The sequence below is a fragment of the Acanthaster planci genome, linkage group LG02 (assembly GCF_054643075.1).
Source record: "Acanthaster planci isolate LZ-2023a linkage group LG02, COTS_SCS, whole genome shotgun sequence".
In the NCBI taxonomy this organism is placed as follows: Eukaryota; Metazoa; Echinodermata; class Asteroidea; order Valvatida; family Acanthasteridae; genus Acanthaster; species Acanthaster planci.
Window position 1 is genome coordinate 34,734,942 of NC_141778.1, and position 18,549 is coordinate 34,753,490.

At 39.4% G+C, this 18,549-nt stretch overlaps 1 protein-coding gene and 1 long non-coding RNA gene across 4 annotated transcripts in view; one reads left to right on the forward strand and one right to left on the reverse strand.

The window, feature by feature from the left end:
• Positions 1-15,756, forward strand: part of gucy1a2 (guanylate cyclase 1 soluble subunit alpha 2) — a 44,017-nt gene extending 28,261 nt beyond the window's left edge. The window contains exons 4-9 of the mRNA XM_022243231.2: positions 1,855-2,033; positions 2,330-2,890; positions 6,299-6,784; positions 8,076-8,219; positions 9,228-9,382; positions 10,456-15,756. Of these exons, the coding sequence (XP_022098923.1) occupies positions 1,855-2,033; positions 2,330-2,890; positions 6,299-6,784; positions 8,076-8,219; positions 9,228-9,382; positions 10,456-10,606 (1,676 nt within the window). The 3' untranslated portion in view covers positions 10,607-15,756. The remainder of the gene's footprint in view (positions 1-1,854; positions 2,034-2,329; positions 2,891-6,298; positions 6,785-8,075; positions 8,220-9,227; positions 9,383-10,455) is intronic.
• The window catches only part of LOC147800179 (uncharacterized), a 62,404-nt gene extending 44,689 nt beyond the window's left edge, over positions 1-17,715 (reverse strand). For 2 of the 3 annotated variants that reach the window (XR_015428334.1, XR_015428337.1), the window contains exons 1-2: positions 10,298-10,509; positions 313-453 (exon numbers count right to left, since the gene is read on the reverse strand). This is a non-coding gene — a long non-coding RNA (uncharacterized LOC147800179). Of the gene's footprint in view, positions 1-312; positions 454-10,297; positions 10,510-16,292 lie in introns of those variants that run through there. The other variant, XR_015428335.1, reaches the window with a different exon arrangement.
• Positions 17,716-18,549: the final 834 nt, after the last annotated feature.

Consider the following 18,549-nt stretch of genomic DNA (forward strand, 5'->3'; position numbering starts at 1 on the left):
TTGGCTGTGTGCATGACCATACATGCAGAGCAGATCTTACAACGAAACTCTATCATGCAGTGTTAGATGTATGAGATGTAAATTAAATCCGCAAGGTTACACTAATATGGTTGTGACCATCACCCCAGCTTAACGGTACTTTTATCACATGCCCTATAGCAGTACGGTTCACAGGATATGATCCCATCATCAATGGCATTAATCATTTTTTCAATAACTGTAATAACAAGGAATAGATCAGTGGAGAAGTGATATGTTCTCCCAGTCTCACAACTAATCGAAAATTCAGTGAAATTTGACATCTGCACTCACCACTGGCAGTTGAGTTCTACTTCGGCAAGTTCCTTTCAACGAGGTTCTGTATCATAGCATGGTGAAATTCGGCTTCATGTTCTTCTCTGTCACAATCCATGGATCTTACAGAGAGCCAGATGGGAGCGTTGAAGCGGCGGCCTTATTGGAAATAAATGTAAAACTAATTTCTTGAGAGCATGTTACATTTCGGTAATTATCTAAACCCAATTGCTCTTATATAACAAAACTATCAGCCATGAAATTCTCCGTGCAACATGCAACTCACATTCATACTGAAGATGAAAAACATTGACTCTTTTAATACTGCCAAGCAGGGTCATTACGGAAAAATTCTGATCATTACTTGCCAGTGGTATTGCCCAAACTTTGCCGAAGGAAAGGCACCTAAGAAATACAAACAATCGCTAGAGGGAGTGGTTTTCATGTGACATTTTCCTGAGACATAACGTCCTCTTTAAGTTTATGGACTCAGCTGTCATCTCACAGCCTACCATCCCAGCCCCAACTGAGGTGACAGAGTCGGATAACGATCGTTTTAAGAACCTCTATCTCGGTGATACCGACAGGTGTAAGGAACCCGAAACTGGGCTACAATATTAAAAGACAAATTCAATTAGACACATGGATGAGATCAAAATCATTTTGATTTATTTACATCTCATCCATGCATACGCTACCTTGACTAGAAAAACTCAGTGTATTTCATATACATGTATAGCAAGTAAATATCGTACAGCGAAGGGAAAAATTCTGCTAATGCACCACAAAGGTGGTGCTACTGCACCACAAGGGTATTGACTTCACATTTTTAAGCCAAACAAAAAGGCAGGCTACATCCCGACTTTATGTTTTCTGTTTTATAATATTAAGTTTCATTTTACCAGGATGGAAATCAGGTTGTAACGTTACATATTTAGCATAGGGAAACCTGAAAGTTTATAGTAGCACGAGGTTTTCCACAATCTCTTCCATTTTCTCGTCGACTTTGAATACGTTTATACAATGAAACTTGACGACCCCTTATATGGCAACCGACCATTGGCCAAATTACCCTTCGAAGTAACCATCTATAACGAAACATATACGCACGATAGCCTCGGCGCGCTGTGGACTTAATCAGCGTCAGTATGGATCGTTTTGTCATTAGCAAGATTGTATAACAGGTGGTCGAGTTATCGGAGAATCACAGTTATCCAAATTCTGTCAAGTGCAAAAATGTGATCGTTAAATATGAATGATTAGGACTAGCCTAGCAAACATAAGAAGCTTTTGAGCATTACATCAACGCAATATTGTTCATTGCTGTGTTACATGTCGTGATCACCATGGGATATTACAAGGGTGCGCAAAAACGCAGAAAGCAATTTAATAAAAGTAGATGTCAGTCTGTTGGGGCCGAGGCTTTTGTATATACATGTATACTATTATCTTTTCGACTTAAGTAGCAGAAACAAACGTTCTTGTAACTGACAACTCAAAGAAACCTTATGGTAAAAGGCTTTACTTTGAAACATGTCATTATGTTTTTGTATCCTTCAGGATTGGAATATCGAAAACTCATGGACAGTTTTGGAGAGGAGTTCTTCTGTCTGTGTTTCGAGCGGTATGGTGCCGTCATTGGGTCCCTTGGGGGCACATTGGCTGATTTTTATGGAAACATTGATGGTTTCTACGAGCACATTTTAGCTCAAGGGGTTATCAACGAGGAACATTTGAGGGTGAGAAATACCGTCCAACTAGGCAAAGCACAAATGGTTTTGTAAGCTAGTTGCAATGATATTGTGGGTTTCACAGACTGTTAATTGCAGTGAAACGTGTGATGGAACTCCCACTCCAATATTTCAAGTCTGGATATGTACTGATAAAACAACCTTTCCTTCCCTGGCTATCTTATTCAATTGAGTTCAAACAAAGTACCTGTGGACCATACTTTATACAAACCGTGAAATTGTTTATTTATTTGTATTTTTGCCTGATCAACCTTTTGCCTTTCTTTGCATATTTGGTCTTGAAGTCTCACACTCCGTCCTATCGATGTTCAACACAAGCAGACGGCATGCTACTTCTTCACTTTTACACCAGAAGTCACAGCTTGGAGCTAAGCATGATGGGACAGATCAGAATGGCCTCCATCTTGCTCTTTAATACCTTCGTGCAGGTGGAACTGGTCAAGCAGAGGGGTCATGGCTGTGACCACTGTGTTTATGCTATACAACCCCTACTAGACGACCAGAGGAACGGTACCAAGAACCTGCAGAACGGCACGGTAGACAGGGCTACCTCCCCACGACACCTATCCTCTAAGATCAGTGTCTCCACCTTCTGCGCTGCCTTCCCCTTCCATGTGATGTTCAATCGACAGCTGACCATTCTTCAGGTGGGGGACACGGTTATGCGGATGTTTTCCTCACGTGCCTCAAGCAATGGACTCAACTTCAACTCCTATTTCAAGGTGCTGTCGCCCGACATCCAGCCCGTAACCTTTGACCGGGTCTTGGGGCATATCAACAAGTCCTTCATCTTGCAGTCGACGGGTATTGGGTTATCGACAAAGTCAAAAGATGGAACAACTGAGGTAAGTTCAAAATTAACGTACACCTGGCCAAAACAGCTTTTATACACGTAATTTGAAAAATCTATGCCAATTAATAAAGGCTACAAGCTTGTGATACTGAAATGTGATCTACTAAGGTGTGGCTGAGATAATAGCTGCTGCTGACAGGCTTTGCACCTCACACAATATTTCATAGTATAATTATATCTGCTGTCATGAACATTTTATCTGTCGATGCAGCAGCGTGAAAGAATTAAGGTATTAAAATAGAAGTTGCCTTCTGAAGTTCTGTAAGTCACAGTCAGAAAAAATGCAACATGTATATAACACTGTTTGACGAATTCATGGACTTCTTAACAACATCTCTGTTGCTTGATATATGGGATCACCCTCTCCTATTCCTGGGGCAGGTTTTATTTAAATATTAAAGATGTCAGAAATTTCATTAAGTGTGGTACCAGAAGGAGACACGGTGTGAAACCAGACAGCAGTCGGCAGGTGCAATAAGTCGCTGAGGCGATTCCAGTCCAAACCCAACGCCCAGATTTTAATCTCCACATATTACAGACCTTTTAATAACGACATTTACAAAATCCCCATCAATATAGGATAGGGAAAATCGCTGTTGTTCATTCGTTGTTAAGCTCATTTTGTTCATGGCCATGACTGGAAAAAGTCGAAACATTAATCCGAGATATTGTACACATAGATCCAGCTACTTAAATATTACAGTCTTCGCAACAACAATCGACCTTTGTGATGTTCATCACCTGAACAGTTCCATATCGCCCGAGGTATGCTGGAGGGTAATCTGATCTGAATGTCATCATGCAAAGAATCGCCAGAAGTGTAGCGGTCAATAATGGCTTCATGTTTTGTCAGTAGAGGGCGCTGTATCATTGATAAATTGGGATAAAAAGAAGTCACAGATACCGGTACTTGAACAAGTAGTGAAGGATTATTCGAAAGGCTAAATTCAAGGTTATTTTATTCCGTTTTAAGGCATCTTTACTGTGACTGAGAAGACGAACTGTCCAATAGTTCATCACACCTACCCCAATCTGATGCATTAAACCATTGAAAAGATCTTTTCGCATGGCCAATTTATCTCGCTGACAGGACTGGCGACAGTCAGCCAAGCTCAATGGCCATGGACGGGTTACCAAAGCGCAAGGTATGCCAAATGCCTACTGACACATGACGTATTGCCTTGCGCCCGTTGCCCCAGGCTTGATATCACAACTCATTACCAAGGCCAACTGATAAACCAACCGTTCTCTCTTGGGATATCAATGGCTGCAAATAGCGTAGATACACCTCTTCTTACTGGCTGGCCAAGGGATTTTAAGGATTTTGAAATAGCAATTGTTTTTTACAGAAAGCCTGATACCATTTTGACAGTTTGTTGGCAATCACTGTGCATGAAACTGAGGGGTGGGGGACATAGGGGCGACAGTCAACGGCCCTAATGGCGTCAGTGTACAAATAGTACAGTGTGCCAAACCATACAGCGTGACAGTCATCAATGTTATTAAATGCATGCCAAAATATCACTCACTACCCCTCTCAATGTGGAACAAAAAAAAAACCTCAACCGTTCATCAGCGACCTTCAGATGAATGTTATTCAATTTATTTTCCCCTGCCTGATAGAAAATGGGTTAATGAAATCCAAAATTTTCTAGATTCGGAAGGGGATGATAGATGACGTGCCATTCCTACGTCAGTATAACATCATGAGTTCAGAGTTTGGCATGGGCTGTGCACACTTCAGGATGCGTGGGGAAGGATCTGTTTCATTCCAGCATTTAACAAGACTGTGGCTTTCAACGCGCAAACATACGTTATGAGAACTGTTTTCGGTGATAATAATATTCCCAATACACTGCACACAGTGATCTGAACAATATGCACCACCGTTATCGTCTTTATTTTCAAATGCCATCATTCATTATACCCTACGTGATTGTGGTCAAGTGTTTTCTCGTCACATTATGCACCCACGAGGCATCTTCTAATGCTATGTTATTACCACAAGCATACTTACTTAAAGCAGGTTTTGTGCATTTCTCCTTGACTCTAATTTGTAATATGATCAAAAAGAACAGTGTGATGTAGGCCTATTAGATTTAACCTTTCCACTTCTGAAGTCAGAAAATTGAGACATTAACACCTCTGTGCCATGTCCTAACAAGGTTTTTTGCACGAGGAATCCATCATTTAAAAAACTGAATTTAGAGGGATAACTCTGAAGACTGTAAAAATAGCCAAATCTGAAGTACTGAATTTTAAAGAAACTTCCTGAAGCCATTTCTGATGACGTGATTGGTTGACAGTTGTGATGGAACTAGGCCAACTGAATTGCTATTTACTCTGCAGAATACTAAAGAGCAAATATTTTCAACTGTCACGTCACCATACACACAAAGAAAAAAGTAGAGATGGCGTGATGTCAGTGGGGTTATATGACATCTGAAGAGTGACTACTTGAATTTGATTTGTCTGTGCAGCCGAAAATATTTAAAGAAGAATTGAAGGAATTTCGAGTGATATGTCCAGGTACGTCGTTTGCGTAGAGCACAGAATGAAGTCCCCCGACGATTCTAAATGCGTCCGGCTGTCTTGTCGCTTCAATCCGCGTTTCAACTTTGACTTCATAGTCATGCGTATGGCTATCATCGAGATGATTCACCCGTTCCAATCTCATCCTTGTTTAAGTTAAATCAGAAAGTTGACTGGACCTTTGCAAACCATCTGTACAGTGTACAATGTACAGAGTGTACATTTTTAACAACGGACAATGCTGTATGCAGTTAATTTAGTATATTCTGTTTATTTACTTGGCGATAATATGGGAAATTATGCCTTTGATAAACTATCCATTTTCGATAAAAGTAAAATACAAATTTACTCCATTTTATATTAAATAGATTTTAAATGCAAAAGAGCTATTATCCTACTACGAACAATAAATTCTTCATAGAACCTACCGTTTTCTACCTACACTGTGCATATTTGAATACCACGCCGTAAGTTCTGGAAATCGTGGACTTTTTTTGGGAAGGTATTCATTTTGAAATCCAAACATTATTAGGACACCAGCAGGCTTTAAACTGCCGGAGGCACGTTCCTTAATTGACTGATCCCGTGAAACCCTGAAACCAATGAGTTGATCTGAACCTAGATAAAAACGGCTCTTAAAGGAAGTTGGGGCACTTTAGATATCTCATGAGAGATATTTATTGGTGCCCGATACTACAGGTTACACCTTCATTAAAAGTACCCTAGAAACTTATATTGATTTTAGCCATATCCATATATTCTGTGCAAACTGGGACGCTCTGGGGGGGGTGTAGATCTAGTTTACGGAACAATGGCATGGTGGTTGAAAATAGTGACGGCAGTGTTTGCTTGTCCTCTTCCTCCACAGGGGACTACGGTGCGAGGACAGATGATTCACATCCCTGAGAGTGATACCATTTTGTTCCTAGGATCACCCAAGGTGGGCAACCTAGAGGAACTGACAGGGAGGGGATTGTACCTAGCTGATATCCCCATTCATGATGCCACCAGGGACCTGATCCTAGTAGGCGAACAAAACAAGGCCCAGGACGGCCTCAAGAAACGAATGGATAAGCTGAAAGCTCGCATCCTGCAAGCCGGAAATCAGCTGGAGTTGGAGAAGAAGAAGAATGTGGACTTGCTGAATCTAATCTTCCCTGCAGACGTGGCCGAGAAGCTCTGGGCTGGGGAAGTGCTGGCACCAAGTAACATGGACCACGTGACCATGCTCTTCTCTGACATTGTTGGCTTCACAGCCATCTGTTCGAACTGTACGCCCTTCACTGTCATCGGCATGTTGAATAAACTCTACACGCAATTCGACGACTTCTGTGGAATCTTAGACATCTACAAGGTAAAACGGCATGCTCACGGCTAGAAAAATAAATATATCAAACACACTGTGGAAAAAATAGATAACTGATCCTATAAGTTACGATGGTCACTACAAATACTTTCATTTCTTGCACAAACAATATATCTGCGTTCCTAACTATTGATTCGTGTTATATTTATTAAGCAACAGGAAAACCCGCAATGCATTTATATAGGTACTATTACGATACCTAAAACTTGCTACTTTGGAAATGACAGTTCCATCAACTGCTCTCATCTGTCTTCCAAATTTAAAAAAACTTTAACTCGAACTTTCCCTAAATGAAAAAAGATAATTATCTTTGGTCTCACATGAATCTATAAACCAGATCGGTAACCCATAACGTGTGCATTCCCAACGGCGGCACACACTGATAAAAATCACACCCCTGCCAATTCCGTAGCAACCGTGGGGAAGAATGCAGTCACACTGTAGAACAGCAATGTAACCCGGATCACGTACAAAAAAAAAAACAGACTTCATTTATTTGTTAATATTATCCCAGCCAGGAGGGCTGTACCGTAGCTCGATATGATTGACTCTGGATGGGGAAAACCTCATCGCAAATCGTGGTTGGTATAGTATATCGAGGGACACCTGTATCCATTAAGTTGGGCGTCCGATTGGAGCGTGCACATAAAAAGCACGGGAATTTAACGCGGGAAATCTGACGGGGCTAGAGGCTCTGCCATTGATTTTCACTGCACGATGGAAGCTAACTTGCCACCGAATCGTGTTACAACAGCTGTCTTGCCCCAAGCCATTATAAAATACACTGTAAATTCGAATACCCCATCTCCAGTAGATGGACTTCATCTTGATATTCCTACATAGGCTTTTGGCTTTATTCTACTGAAAGTCGCAGGCCTCTTTTATGACATGACCATTACAGCATCAAGTGGAGTGTTACTCTCTCTCTCAATCTCTCATAACATTACAACTTTTAATTCCTATATTTTCAAATGAATTATGTTTTTGTGCGTTTTGTTTCTTTTTTATATTGCAGGTTTTGGACGTAGTTTTAGCAGGATTAGTTTGTTACTCAATGTCCAGTTATATAAAAGCTGCATTAGATTCCATTTCCTTGACGTTTACAACGATTATTCAAAACTGATCAGTAAAATAGTTGAGTAACATGTTAAGTAACGGTGACAAAAAAATTTCAAGTCTTCCTTGCCCCTATACCATGTGGTTTGGACATTGACATTTAATACAAACATTACAAATAAAAAGGGTATTTGATTATCTTTTAACTTCTTTTTGTCATCAGGTTGAAACAATTGGAGACGCATATTGCGTAGCCGGTGGTCTTCACCGGACGTCAAGTACGCATGCTGAGAGAGTATCCAAAATGGCGCTGAAAATGATGGAAGCAGCAAGGACTGTAAAATCACATGACGGCAACCCGCTGAAGGTATTGTCATGATTGTTTAATGTTTGAAAGTACGATTAATTGCTTTCAAACAGAATTTAATAATGTCTTCCTCGCCACATTTTATTAGTGTGACAAGCACACAGAGCTTCAATGTTTAGAAAATTTCACAATAAGGTTTTGCTTCAGAGAAAAAGAGCAACAACCTTATTCACATTCAGCTTTAATTTAGCCTAACTCTGATAACATGCTGACTCTGCAATTGAACGGAAGAGCTGAGCAATCAACGACGCTCAAGATTGAGATTCTAGTCTCTGAACATGCATGTGATAAATCAAGCTGATCGTTCAGGATGATTACATGCCAGGTTCGAGCGTGAAACAAAATCCAAGACGAGATTCAACAACGCACAAGACTTTTATTCCGTCTCTGTCTCCTCGACTACCAAGCATCGTGTAAGTGGCGGAAACACCGCCCCTGCGGGCGACTTCGCTATTTAATTAGCGTATCATCGACAAGAATTACCCGTGAGATCTTTTCCGGTCTCGCGTCATGCTTGATATCTTCAGTTGGCCTCTTGGAATAAAACAGGCTCATCGGTTTCTTGAAGTGTCTCTTGTAGCGGGTCAATAATGTGGACATTACAATGAAATTTGACAACGTTAATTTAGTTTGTTGTTCCTAATTACACGGTAGCATTAACAGACATTAACATATTTGATTGAGTTAACGGTGTGGGATTTCTTCCAAAGGCTCCAGAGAACTTCAACTAATGCCTGATTTTTATCCAAGCAATGACCTAGCCCCAGGGTAATGAGTAATTTCACATAATGATAAGGCATTGCCGTGTGTTTAAGTTAAAAGGATGCATTCAGGGGAAACAACACGTCATGTGTATTTCCAGAATTCAGGAATTTCTTTGAAATCATCCATAATGACGGAAATAGCCAAACTCTCTCTTATCGTGAGGTGTTCAACAGAATTGAATTAGCTTGAAATTAAAGTGAACTTGAGTTTAAGGGACTGTGGGATTTTTCGAATTGTTTTCAGATGAGAATAGGGGTGCACACAGGAGCGATAGTAGCAGGCATCGTAGGTAAACAGATGCCACGCTATTGTCTCTTTGGTAACAACGTCACGCTAGCTAACAAATTCGAGTCTCACAGCGAACCACTAAGAATTAACATCAGTCCAACAACGCACGAGTAAGTAAATCTTCTTAATTATTCAATTATCCCAAATGACATTATGACGAAAATGGATGTTACTTTGCAAAAATGTAGAAATATGTTCACACGTTTGGCAGTCATGCAATTCTTGCTTTGTCAGTACAACTACAAAGCCATACACAAGGCCAAATCAATGTTTTGAGCATGTTCTGCTATTATTATCTCAGGTTAATATGTGAATTTCTATAGACTGTAACCATTGCTATTGGGCCTTAAACTGTTGGGCCACCTACAAACACGTCACATGTTAACCAAAAGATAATAATGTGAATCAGGATGAGTCTTGGAACATCATAAATTACCTTAGCTTTGAAATTAAGATGCCCTCCACTTGGGAAAGAGCTGGAACATTATTTACCTGAAACGGGGAAAGCAGTCTATTCTGCAATCACATTTACCTTGGAGCTGAGCTTTAAATTATCTTTTCTCTTGTTTCAGTAATAGCAGCAAAATCCTGTGGTCCCTATTTTGAAAATTAGCACAAAGGACTCACAGCAGTGAGGAATAAAACATTGTCATGACTTCCAGCGGCAATCGTTTTACTCTGCGCTTTCCTGATCCTTGCGGGTGTTTCTAATCACGCTGATAATGGCTGAGAGGCACGATACAAACCATCCAAGTCTGAGACTCTGACCCCTTTTCCCGCTCGCTGATGATTCCAGTTTGCAACTCTTGGACATTCGCGCGAAAAATTTTCATTCAACAAAGTGTAGAGAGCAGTGAGTAAATTGACCTGCCTGTGGCATGTCTCGGTAACAGGATTAGGACACTACTGGCTCTGTGTATTGCAAATGCTTTGAAACAAATGGTTTCGTGAGATGCACGCCACTCAGTAAATTGGCACGAAATTTTTTTGTTAAAAGAATATTAGGTATTCAACAGAATACTTACGAGTCTTGCTTCTCTCTTTAAGTTCACTTCATGAGTGGCAGGGCAAAATCAAACGGCAGATCTGTTGGCATAAAAATTATCAGAAATACTCTGTTATGTCTTGAGTTTTGAGAAATATTTATGGTATATTTGCGGGAATGTATTTTCTTTTTAATCAGACTTCTTGAAAAGTCCGGAAGGTTCTCTTTTACTCCTCGGCCACGCGAGGCACTTCCATCAGGCTTCCCCGAGAACATCCCCGGTACATGCTACTTCCTTGACGGCTACACGCCTGACCCAGACAACGAGATAGACAACAAACTCTGGTAGAGATATCAACAACAAAACCCCCGTCGTGTTTGTTCTGACTGTGAAGGACAAACTGCAGTACAAACGTGTAGTTGTTGGGTATAGTGGCATTACAGTACTGAATCAATCTTGATTGTTACCAATTATATCACATGACGAACATACAAATCTGACCTCGCTCTTGATATCTTAAGTGCAACAAACACGACCCTTTGTACATAGAACGCAAAACTGGCACTAAATCTGTAGATATACATACAGCCATGTACAATAAACGGCACAGAAATTGCGATTACTGTTTCTGTAAATAGCTTTTCATATTTCAACTCTGACGGAAACATTCGGTGAGAACCAATGACTGGTGAATTATTCATGACAAATGATGAATAATTTAAATTATCTCAAGAAAGGTTTGACCGATGCATTATTCAAAACGACACTGGACGGACAATACTGAAAACAGACAGAAACCCAGACTTAGGTATGAGGCGAGAGTTTTTAAGACAGTTCGGGAACCGTGAAACAGACCAGACATTTTTCGCCGTTAGATTTATTCATAAATGAAATACCATCATGCCAGAAATATGACGAATAAAAACAGGTGCCTGGGACTCATTATGAACCTCCCTGAAAGTGCACTGCCATGGGATAAACAAGTGATCAGGTACGACAAGCACACAATCCAACTTTAAGAACAACTACAATTAGTGCACTTCGCTGAAAAACACACTATTTAAAAGGACAGGGTCTAAAATAAAATAAATACTGAAAAGAGAACAGATGGCGGTACAAATTAATCTAACTTGATAAAAGTTTATCATCTTTGAAAAATATTCTCTCTCGTTACCTGCACGTCCTAATTAGGATGACATAAAAAGGAAAGGCCCAATCCTCAATTAGGTCAGTCCGTCATTGACAAATAAGTCGCGGTTGTCTTGATGAATAGACTGAGTCACGGTCTCCCTGTCATTTCGTTTAGGCCATTTTGATACGGTCTGATTCACGATCTTGATTTCATGTTAACGTCAAGTTTCTGTAACGACTCGAAGTGACGCCCGAGTGATTTGTCTTAATAAAATATACCTCCCCTCACTGAGTTTTATCTTGAAGAAAAATATCATAGGGCACAAGGCACAGCTGGTTGTCATCATTTCCAAAAGAACTGACAGTATTTGACTACAGTCTTTTTCAAAAACCCCAATATGAGTATATGCACACATGAGTTTTTTAAGGCAATGTAGATGTAGGCGACCGTTTACATCAGAGTTAGAAGAAAATGTAGAGAAATGTATACAATGATGAGATACCTGCATCATGACGAAGAGACAGAAATTGATCGACTTAAGAGAAGGGCTCGCACTGACATACTACAAAGAGGTGAATTTCAGATGGACAAAAAATACCGAGGCTGACGGACACACAGGCGAGACGTATTAAAGACAAATGTCAAGGAACACCTGATCAGGCGCAGGGTTATGAACGGACACCTACAACCAAGACAGTATTTATCGTTAGTGTCAATGGGTCTACTGAAACACAACAGGACTTTGCTTGATTGAAACGAGACTTTGGCAAATGGAGGCAACCTACGCTGACCAAACCTTGACAACTACTTATTATGACGGACTTTATTTTGGAAGGAGTTAAGGACAGATATATTTGATCAAGCGAGCACGTAAGACACAACAAAAACGGTAGACGTTTGTGTTTAAATTAACATAAACTTTGCCCTGATAGATGTTCGTGACCCCAAATGGGCGTGATATTCATGGTGTTTCCGTAGGGATGGTCTAGCGGGATAATGACAGCAAATGGCCGTTTGGTAAGAGTAATTTTCTCTCTTGAAATAGACTCTAGAATCTTTCGGAGAACAATACATTCATAATCAATTAATATCCATCTGCTGCCTGGCTAAAAGAGCAGAGTTACACCATTTGTTTCATTGTAACGTATGTAAAAAACACTGCCCGCATGCCGTTGCTCTAATAAATACAGAATAATAGTGACCCCAAAATGGTAGAAATGGTCTCACTATTCTTTGGTAAAGAAACTACCTAGGCTACGAACAATTTTAACGAGCAGGGAAACACATGCGGAACACAGCAGGCGGCTCACATTATCCAACGAAACGACTGCAAAAGAATTGTATACGAGATCTCTTCGGTTTGGCGTGGAGCGGGTCTGTTTACGAGAACTGGTATTATTACTCTGCGTGTAAAAAGTTAAAAGGAAACGGTGCACAGTAGGCATAGATGCGTTATGTTTGTTAGAGTACTTTAGAAGAAAATCGTGAAGAATTGTACGGAGCATGTTGAATGGTTTCTGCTGCTTGTACGGTTGAAAAATTTAATATTTTGAGGGACCAAAACAGCAGGGTATTTGACCGGAGTGACCTAGAAGATTTCGCGTATGAGTTAGATTTCAAATTTAGGTTTTTACGTACTGAGCAACCCTCGCTACCTCCTTATCTATCCAGTGAATTTCAACTGCGGTTTTATCACAAAGGAAAAAGGCTGATCTGAATTTCTCACAGCTTACAATTTTTTGTTGCTAGTGTGTCGGGAATTTTTATAGAGTTACCAGCATATATACGACAATACTCCGTTAAGCGACGGCCTTGGTGCCAAACTTTTACATCATACACAAATCATTCACATCAACACAAAGATCAAGTTTCAAAACTGTACAGTAATGTGATAAGCTAAAAAGGAATGTGCAATTCTATGTTCCAGGGTGGCAATTATACAGTTTTACTGAACAGAAGACCTCTCCCAAGCAAAAAGAGCCGATCGACACTAAGCATTCAATTTCATATATATAGTTCTAAACCAATTTTTCAATTGAAAACACACGTGCTTATAAAAATTGCACAGCTCAGCACTCAGTGAGTCAATGACTTGCTTTCAAATAAAAAAAAAGGTATGTTGGTTTGATGTCGGGTTAAAAATAAGCATCATTAAAAAAATCACTACACCACAACCACAAATATAAACATCCCCCTCCCAAAAAAATAGTTTTCTGCAAACTACCCAGTAACTACTGATAACTTTAAAGGACTACTTTTAAAATTATTGTAAGGCCAATTAAAAATTACCTGAGCCTCTTCTCCTGTTGCCGGCTTTTCGGAGGTCAGTTTTGTTATATCATGTGGAAAAGTAAAGAAATGAAGAGTAAAGACGATAGAAAATATGGCATAGATGTATAAGGATAAGTACAAGCGAAGGCAGCTTATTGACAAATCTTACTTTCAGTGGTTTCAACCGTACTTCATATTGCCAGAGAATGTTATTTAATTGCATTCATTATGCTGGAATGTCTGTTGACTATTACTCAGTGACACATACAATTTAAAGTGTTAGATTGTAGACCTAAGCTACAAAGATGTATATTGTATATAGTTCCTATATATTTGTTAACTGCGGAATATTTGGTGAAACGTACGACAGATACTTTGAAGAGAGGTGGACTTAAAGAGGTAGATATAGCTCGTGTGTTGTACAGAGTGGGAATCTCCGTCAAACGCGGCCGCTGAGAGTATGTTTTCCTGTGTATATTACATCTTCGCCTATGCAAGACAGTAATAATGTTTGACGTGATTTTAATGGAGTGATCTTACACTTAGAGCCAGACCAGCGTTGTGGGACTTGTGGGCTCCACCCATATTGAGCAGTTCTATTATTCCCCCCTTTCGGCTCATTTCAGACAAAGCTTAGAACAAAAGCTTTGATTCATGAATGACAAATTTTGGTTATTTCACGTTCACAATGTAAACTAAAATGTACAGATTTCTACTAGACTGTTACAGAAGTCATTCTAATATTTGCTGGATGGGATGAACACATATTTGACAAGGCGACCCACCTTTAAAAGACATAACAATGACACAGAACTAGGTTAATTTAGTAACTTTATACCAAATGTACATCTTCGTCTTCCCCGTTTACAAATTTGTGAGTTTACAGTTATTTGAATAGGTGGTCCGTAGAGCGATTTCAAAAATTTGTTGCAAATCAGTAGTAGCGGCTTTCTGATGTTTTGAAGTTAGGTACTTTATGAATATCAGACGAGAAGTTTGCAAAACCACCTTCAAAATGTTGATTTAGATCGGCGTTCCAGACAACACGGGTAAACAGGATAATTATGTGCGTGACAATTAAAATTATCTAGCCCCTTCAAAGCTAAGATATGCTTTTTTGAAAACATTCCTAGTCAATGTGAATTCTCTCTATGACTGGATTAGAAAACCTTACATCCAACCTGAATTTACTTTCACCGAAATTACAAAGGATAAGTGACTCTGCCGCTAATATTACGTTGATCCACACTGTGGCAAACTACTGTCTGTGACCCTATAAGTCTTCACTCACTCTGAGTAAAGATCCCTATACTAAAGACACAGTACGGTAAGTCCTGAGATCGACGTTAAAATTCCATGATGCATGGCGATAAGATGACTCTATTGCTGGAATAATGTCTATTCTAATTTTGGCTCTGGCTGAAGGTGCCTGTGCCAATTTGATGGTGATAACTCTGGCTTCTAATTCGATGCATCGATGAACGGATGAAGTACATGTATATGAAAGGTATCCAGCCGATGTAACGTCGGTGATCGGAGAAGTGTCGACCATAATGAATTGTAAAGCAACTAGACTACAGACATTAATCTACCTGTACGTACATTTCTACATCGTTGCATATGTTTGGTAGCTGTCAGAAAGCTTAAGTCTTTAAAAATCGAATATCGTACTATTCCATAACCAAAATAGCGACTACAACTTCGGGTTGATATGCCGTTGAATAGTAACTTCCTATATCTGATAAAAATGTTTCCTGCCACTCTAGGTTTCTGTCTGGACTCGTATGTAGTAATACTCCCCTTTCTTGACTTCACAACCATTATTATGAACTCAAAGACCGTCTCAACTAAATATCTGCCTCATTTTTGTAAATATGCATCAAAATTTATTGAATTGGGTAGATGGCCAAAGTGAGATTTCAATATTACTGGGATCGGTACATTGTGATATAGATTAGTGATTCCTGAAAGTGCGAGTCGCTCTGAGATATCCATGTGTAGTCCTTACACATTTTGAGGGGTTTGAATTAAAAGTGACTCCCTCATAGGAATGATACTGGAACTTGAATTGTAATAAACTTGAAACAAATGCAAAGGTGTTGGTCAGATGTGTGTTGAATTCGTTGACATTTATATTGCCTATCTAAAACTAATCTTTAAATTAATTAACACCTTCATTTTCATTTATTCTGTACACATTAAATATACTTTTATTCTGCAAAAAAGTTCCCGTCACCATCATGGTCTGTCAAATTTGCCATAAATGAATACACCAGTATACGTGTCCCATTGCACAAGATGTTGAGAGCACTCGGTACAGTCACTAAGTAATGCAACGGGGCCGATGAAGCAGATAACGGAGGATCGTTTCATACATTAAAAGCTACTCCAAAGGGTTTGATTACAGACCAGATAAGAAGCCCGAATCGTATGATAGAAATGATAAACCAAATTCATTGTGTACGTGATGTTTGGGAGAAAATGCCCCACGTTTGGTACATAACAGTGCTGACGGTGATTTTTTTACTATTTATGCATTTACTAAGTTGATGCAGGATTCCACGGTTAACAAAGTAACGCTATTACTCTAATGCAGTCAGCATCAAGAAGAACAGAAATACGAATACTTACAGTGTTGTAGCAACAGAGCCGAGACTGATTAAAAGACCAATACTTAGTAAGACTACAAACAGACCGCGTAGATGCTCATCCGAGCACCAACCCTCCCCGTCGTGTGGTGCTCTCGCTTCCCTCCACTTTTTGATTTATCCAGGTTCAAATCCCACCTGATGTGCCCTGGTAGCGCATTAGATATTCATTTTGGTTGCGTGGAGTTTCCTATGAATTAAATTCTCCATTGTCTTTGTCCGGGGAATCCTTCGCTTCACAGAAGTGAGATGGAATTTCCAGTTTTAGTGGCAAGAGTATTTTGCAATTCAATATTCCCCTAGGAAATTTTACCAAGTCTCCAACCCATCCGTGAGGCTACTGATAATCGAGCTAGCAAAACGCCACGGCAGTCAAATAAATAGACTTATTATTGTTTGATCTGAAAGAATCGCTCGATAATACTACCATCGCAAAAGAAAATGTAAATAGATTTTTCAAGAAACATTTACATTTTCTCCGTTAAATGAAAAGGCGTTGGGAACGTCACTGATTTCGGACTCTTTGATCACGACGACGTATAATATTGCAAAACGGAGATCATTCACTAAAAGGAAGTCACACCATTTTAGGTCACACGAGTGACGTAGTAAATTATTAACAACTGTACAGATAATAACCCTCGTTTGTGGAAGTGCGAAGTGGGACTACGTGAAATTTTGACTAGAATTGACACTGAACTAAACCATTGATACTGTTTGGAAGGAAGACGTAGTACATTACGTATCACAACTAGGGTATGTAAACATCAAATTTTATTTGAATAAATGTTCGAGAGGCATAATACATTACACTGAATACATCTATATTGGAGTGATTTTTTTTACAAAACCAAACCTCAGCTATCTTGAAATTTTTAAGATTTGCGTCGTTAAAAAATCGACATTTAATCGAGACGAACGAAATTTCCAGAATTTGAGAACTACCGTTTTTCATAGGCTAGAGATTATAAAATAATTAAAAACTTGTCCCTTCGCATAAACTTGAGAGTTAGAAACCACAGTTGAAAAATTCTCTGGATGTAAATATTCTCGCTGATGGTAATTCTTGACCGATGTTATATCACTGCATTTCATATGCATGAGACTTTTTAAAAAGAATCAACACCAAGGTTAAACAATAATGTAATCTCGATCAAACTGCTGCAGGGAAAGCATTCTTTTTGTCACAGAAAGGTACATAATCTACTGAGATTTTGTAAAGAATGTATTCATGCCGTCGTTCTTTCTCTATTTTCTCATCCCCACTGCGTTATTTTTTGAAGTAGGCACCTATTAATTGAAACATACTCAGATATAGCTCTACCAAAGGGTCGGGGAGCATTTTTAGCTCTCGGCATTTTAGATACGGATTATACCCGGCTGACTAGAAATTGCACGAGACAGATAAAGTGTTTGATACTGAGAAACCAAAATTCTAATCAGAAAAACATTTTAGGGGAAGTACAGACTTAAAGGTAGCGGGCAAATTCTGAGAAAAACTGTATTTGCTCCAGTTCAGCGTATCGCAAAATAAAGACTTACTTCTCATATCTACAGGGGCAAAAAACCTAAGTAAGTGCAGTTTTGCCAATTTCAAATCGGGCGTCGGCCAAACGTTGCAATCAGGTCATACACTGCAGCGAAGATAATTATACACTGAAGTTCCTCACAGACAATGTCCTAGCCTGTTTAGTGAAACTGGGCAGTCATTGGTAAGATTACCCACTGAGGAAATAACTTTTACATCTTTATGGAATTTGATTCTGTGAATTACGTCATCAATTTTTACATAAATGAAAGGAAATGAAAAGCACTATCATCTCGCTACTAGCCGGTGAAGTCAAATTGGAACCATTTCGAGCACAGTAAGTCCAAATATTGCTTTTCAATTCATGCAACAGACATTTTCTCTCCATCGTCATTTGGACCAAAAGGGTACCTGGCGAGTATGCACGCACACCACTTAAAAACACAACAGTGTACAAAATATGAACAGCCTTGGTCATTTGAATCCAGTAATGAAATTATTCATATGCGCACCGGTAGCCCCTCTTCATACACACTAACAGTTTTGTTTGTTAGAAACCAAATGTTCATATCTAAACACTACTTCGATCTCTCCACTTGTGTCTTCCAAAGCACTATTTCAAAATGTGCATAATACTCAAGTTCGTCAAATTATTTCATTGTCAAAATATGTCAAAATTATTGATTCGAGAGAATAGCATGGGGAAGTCGGG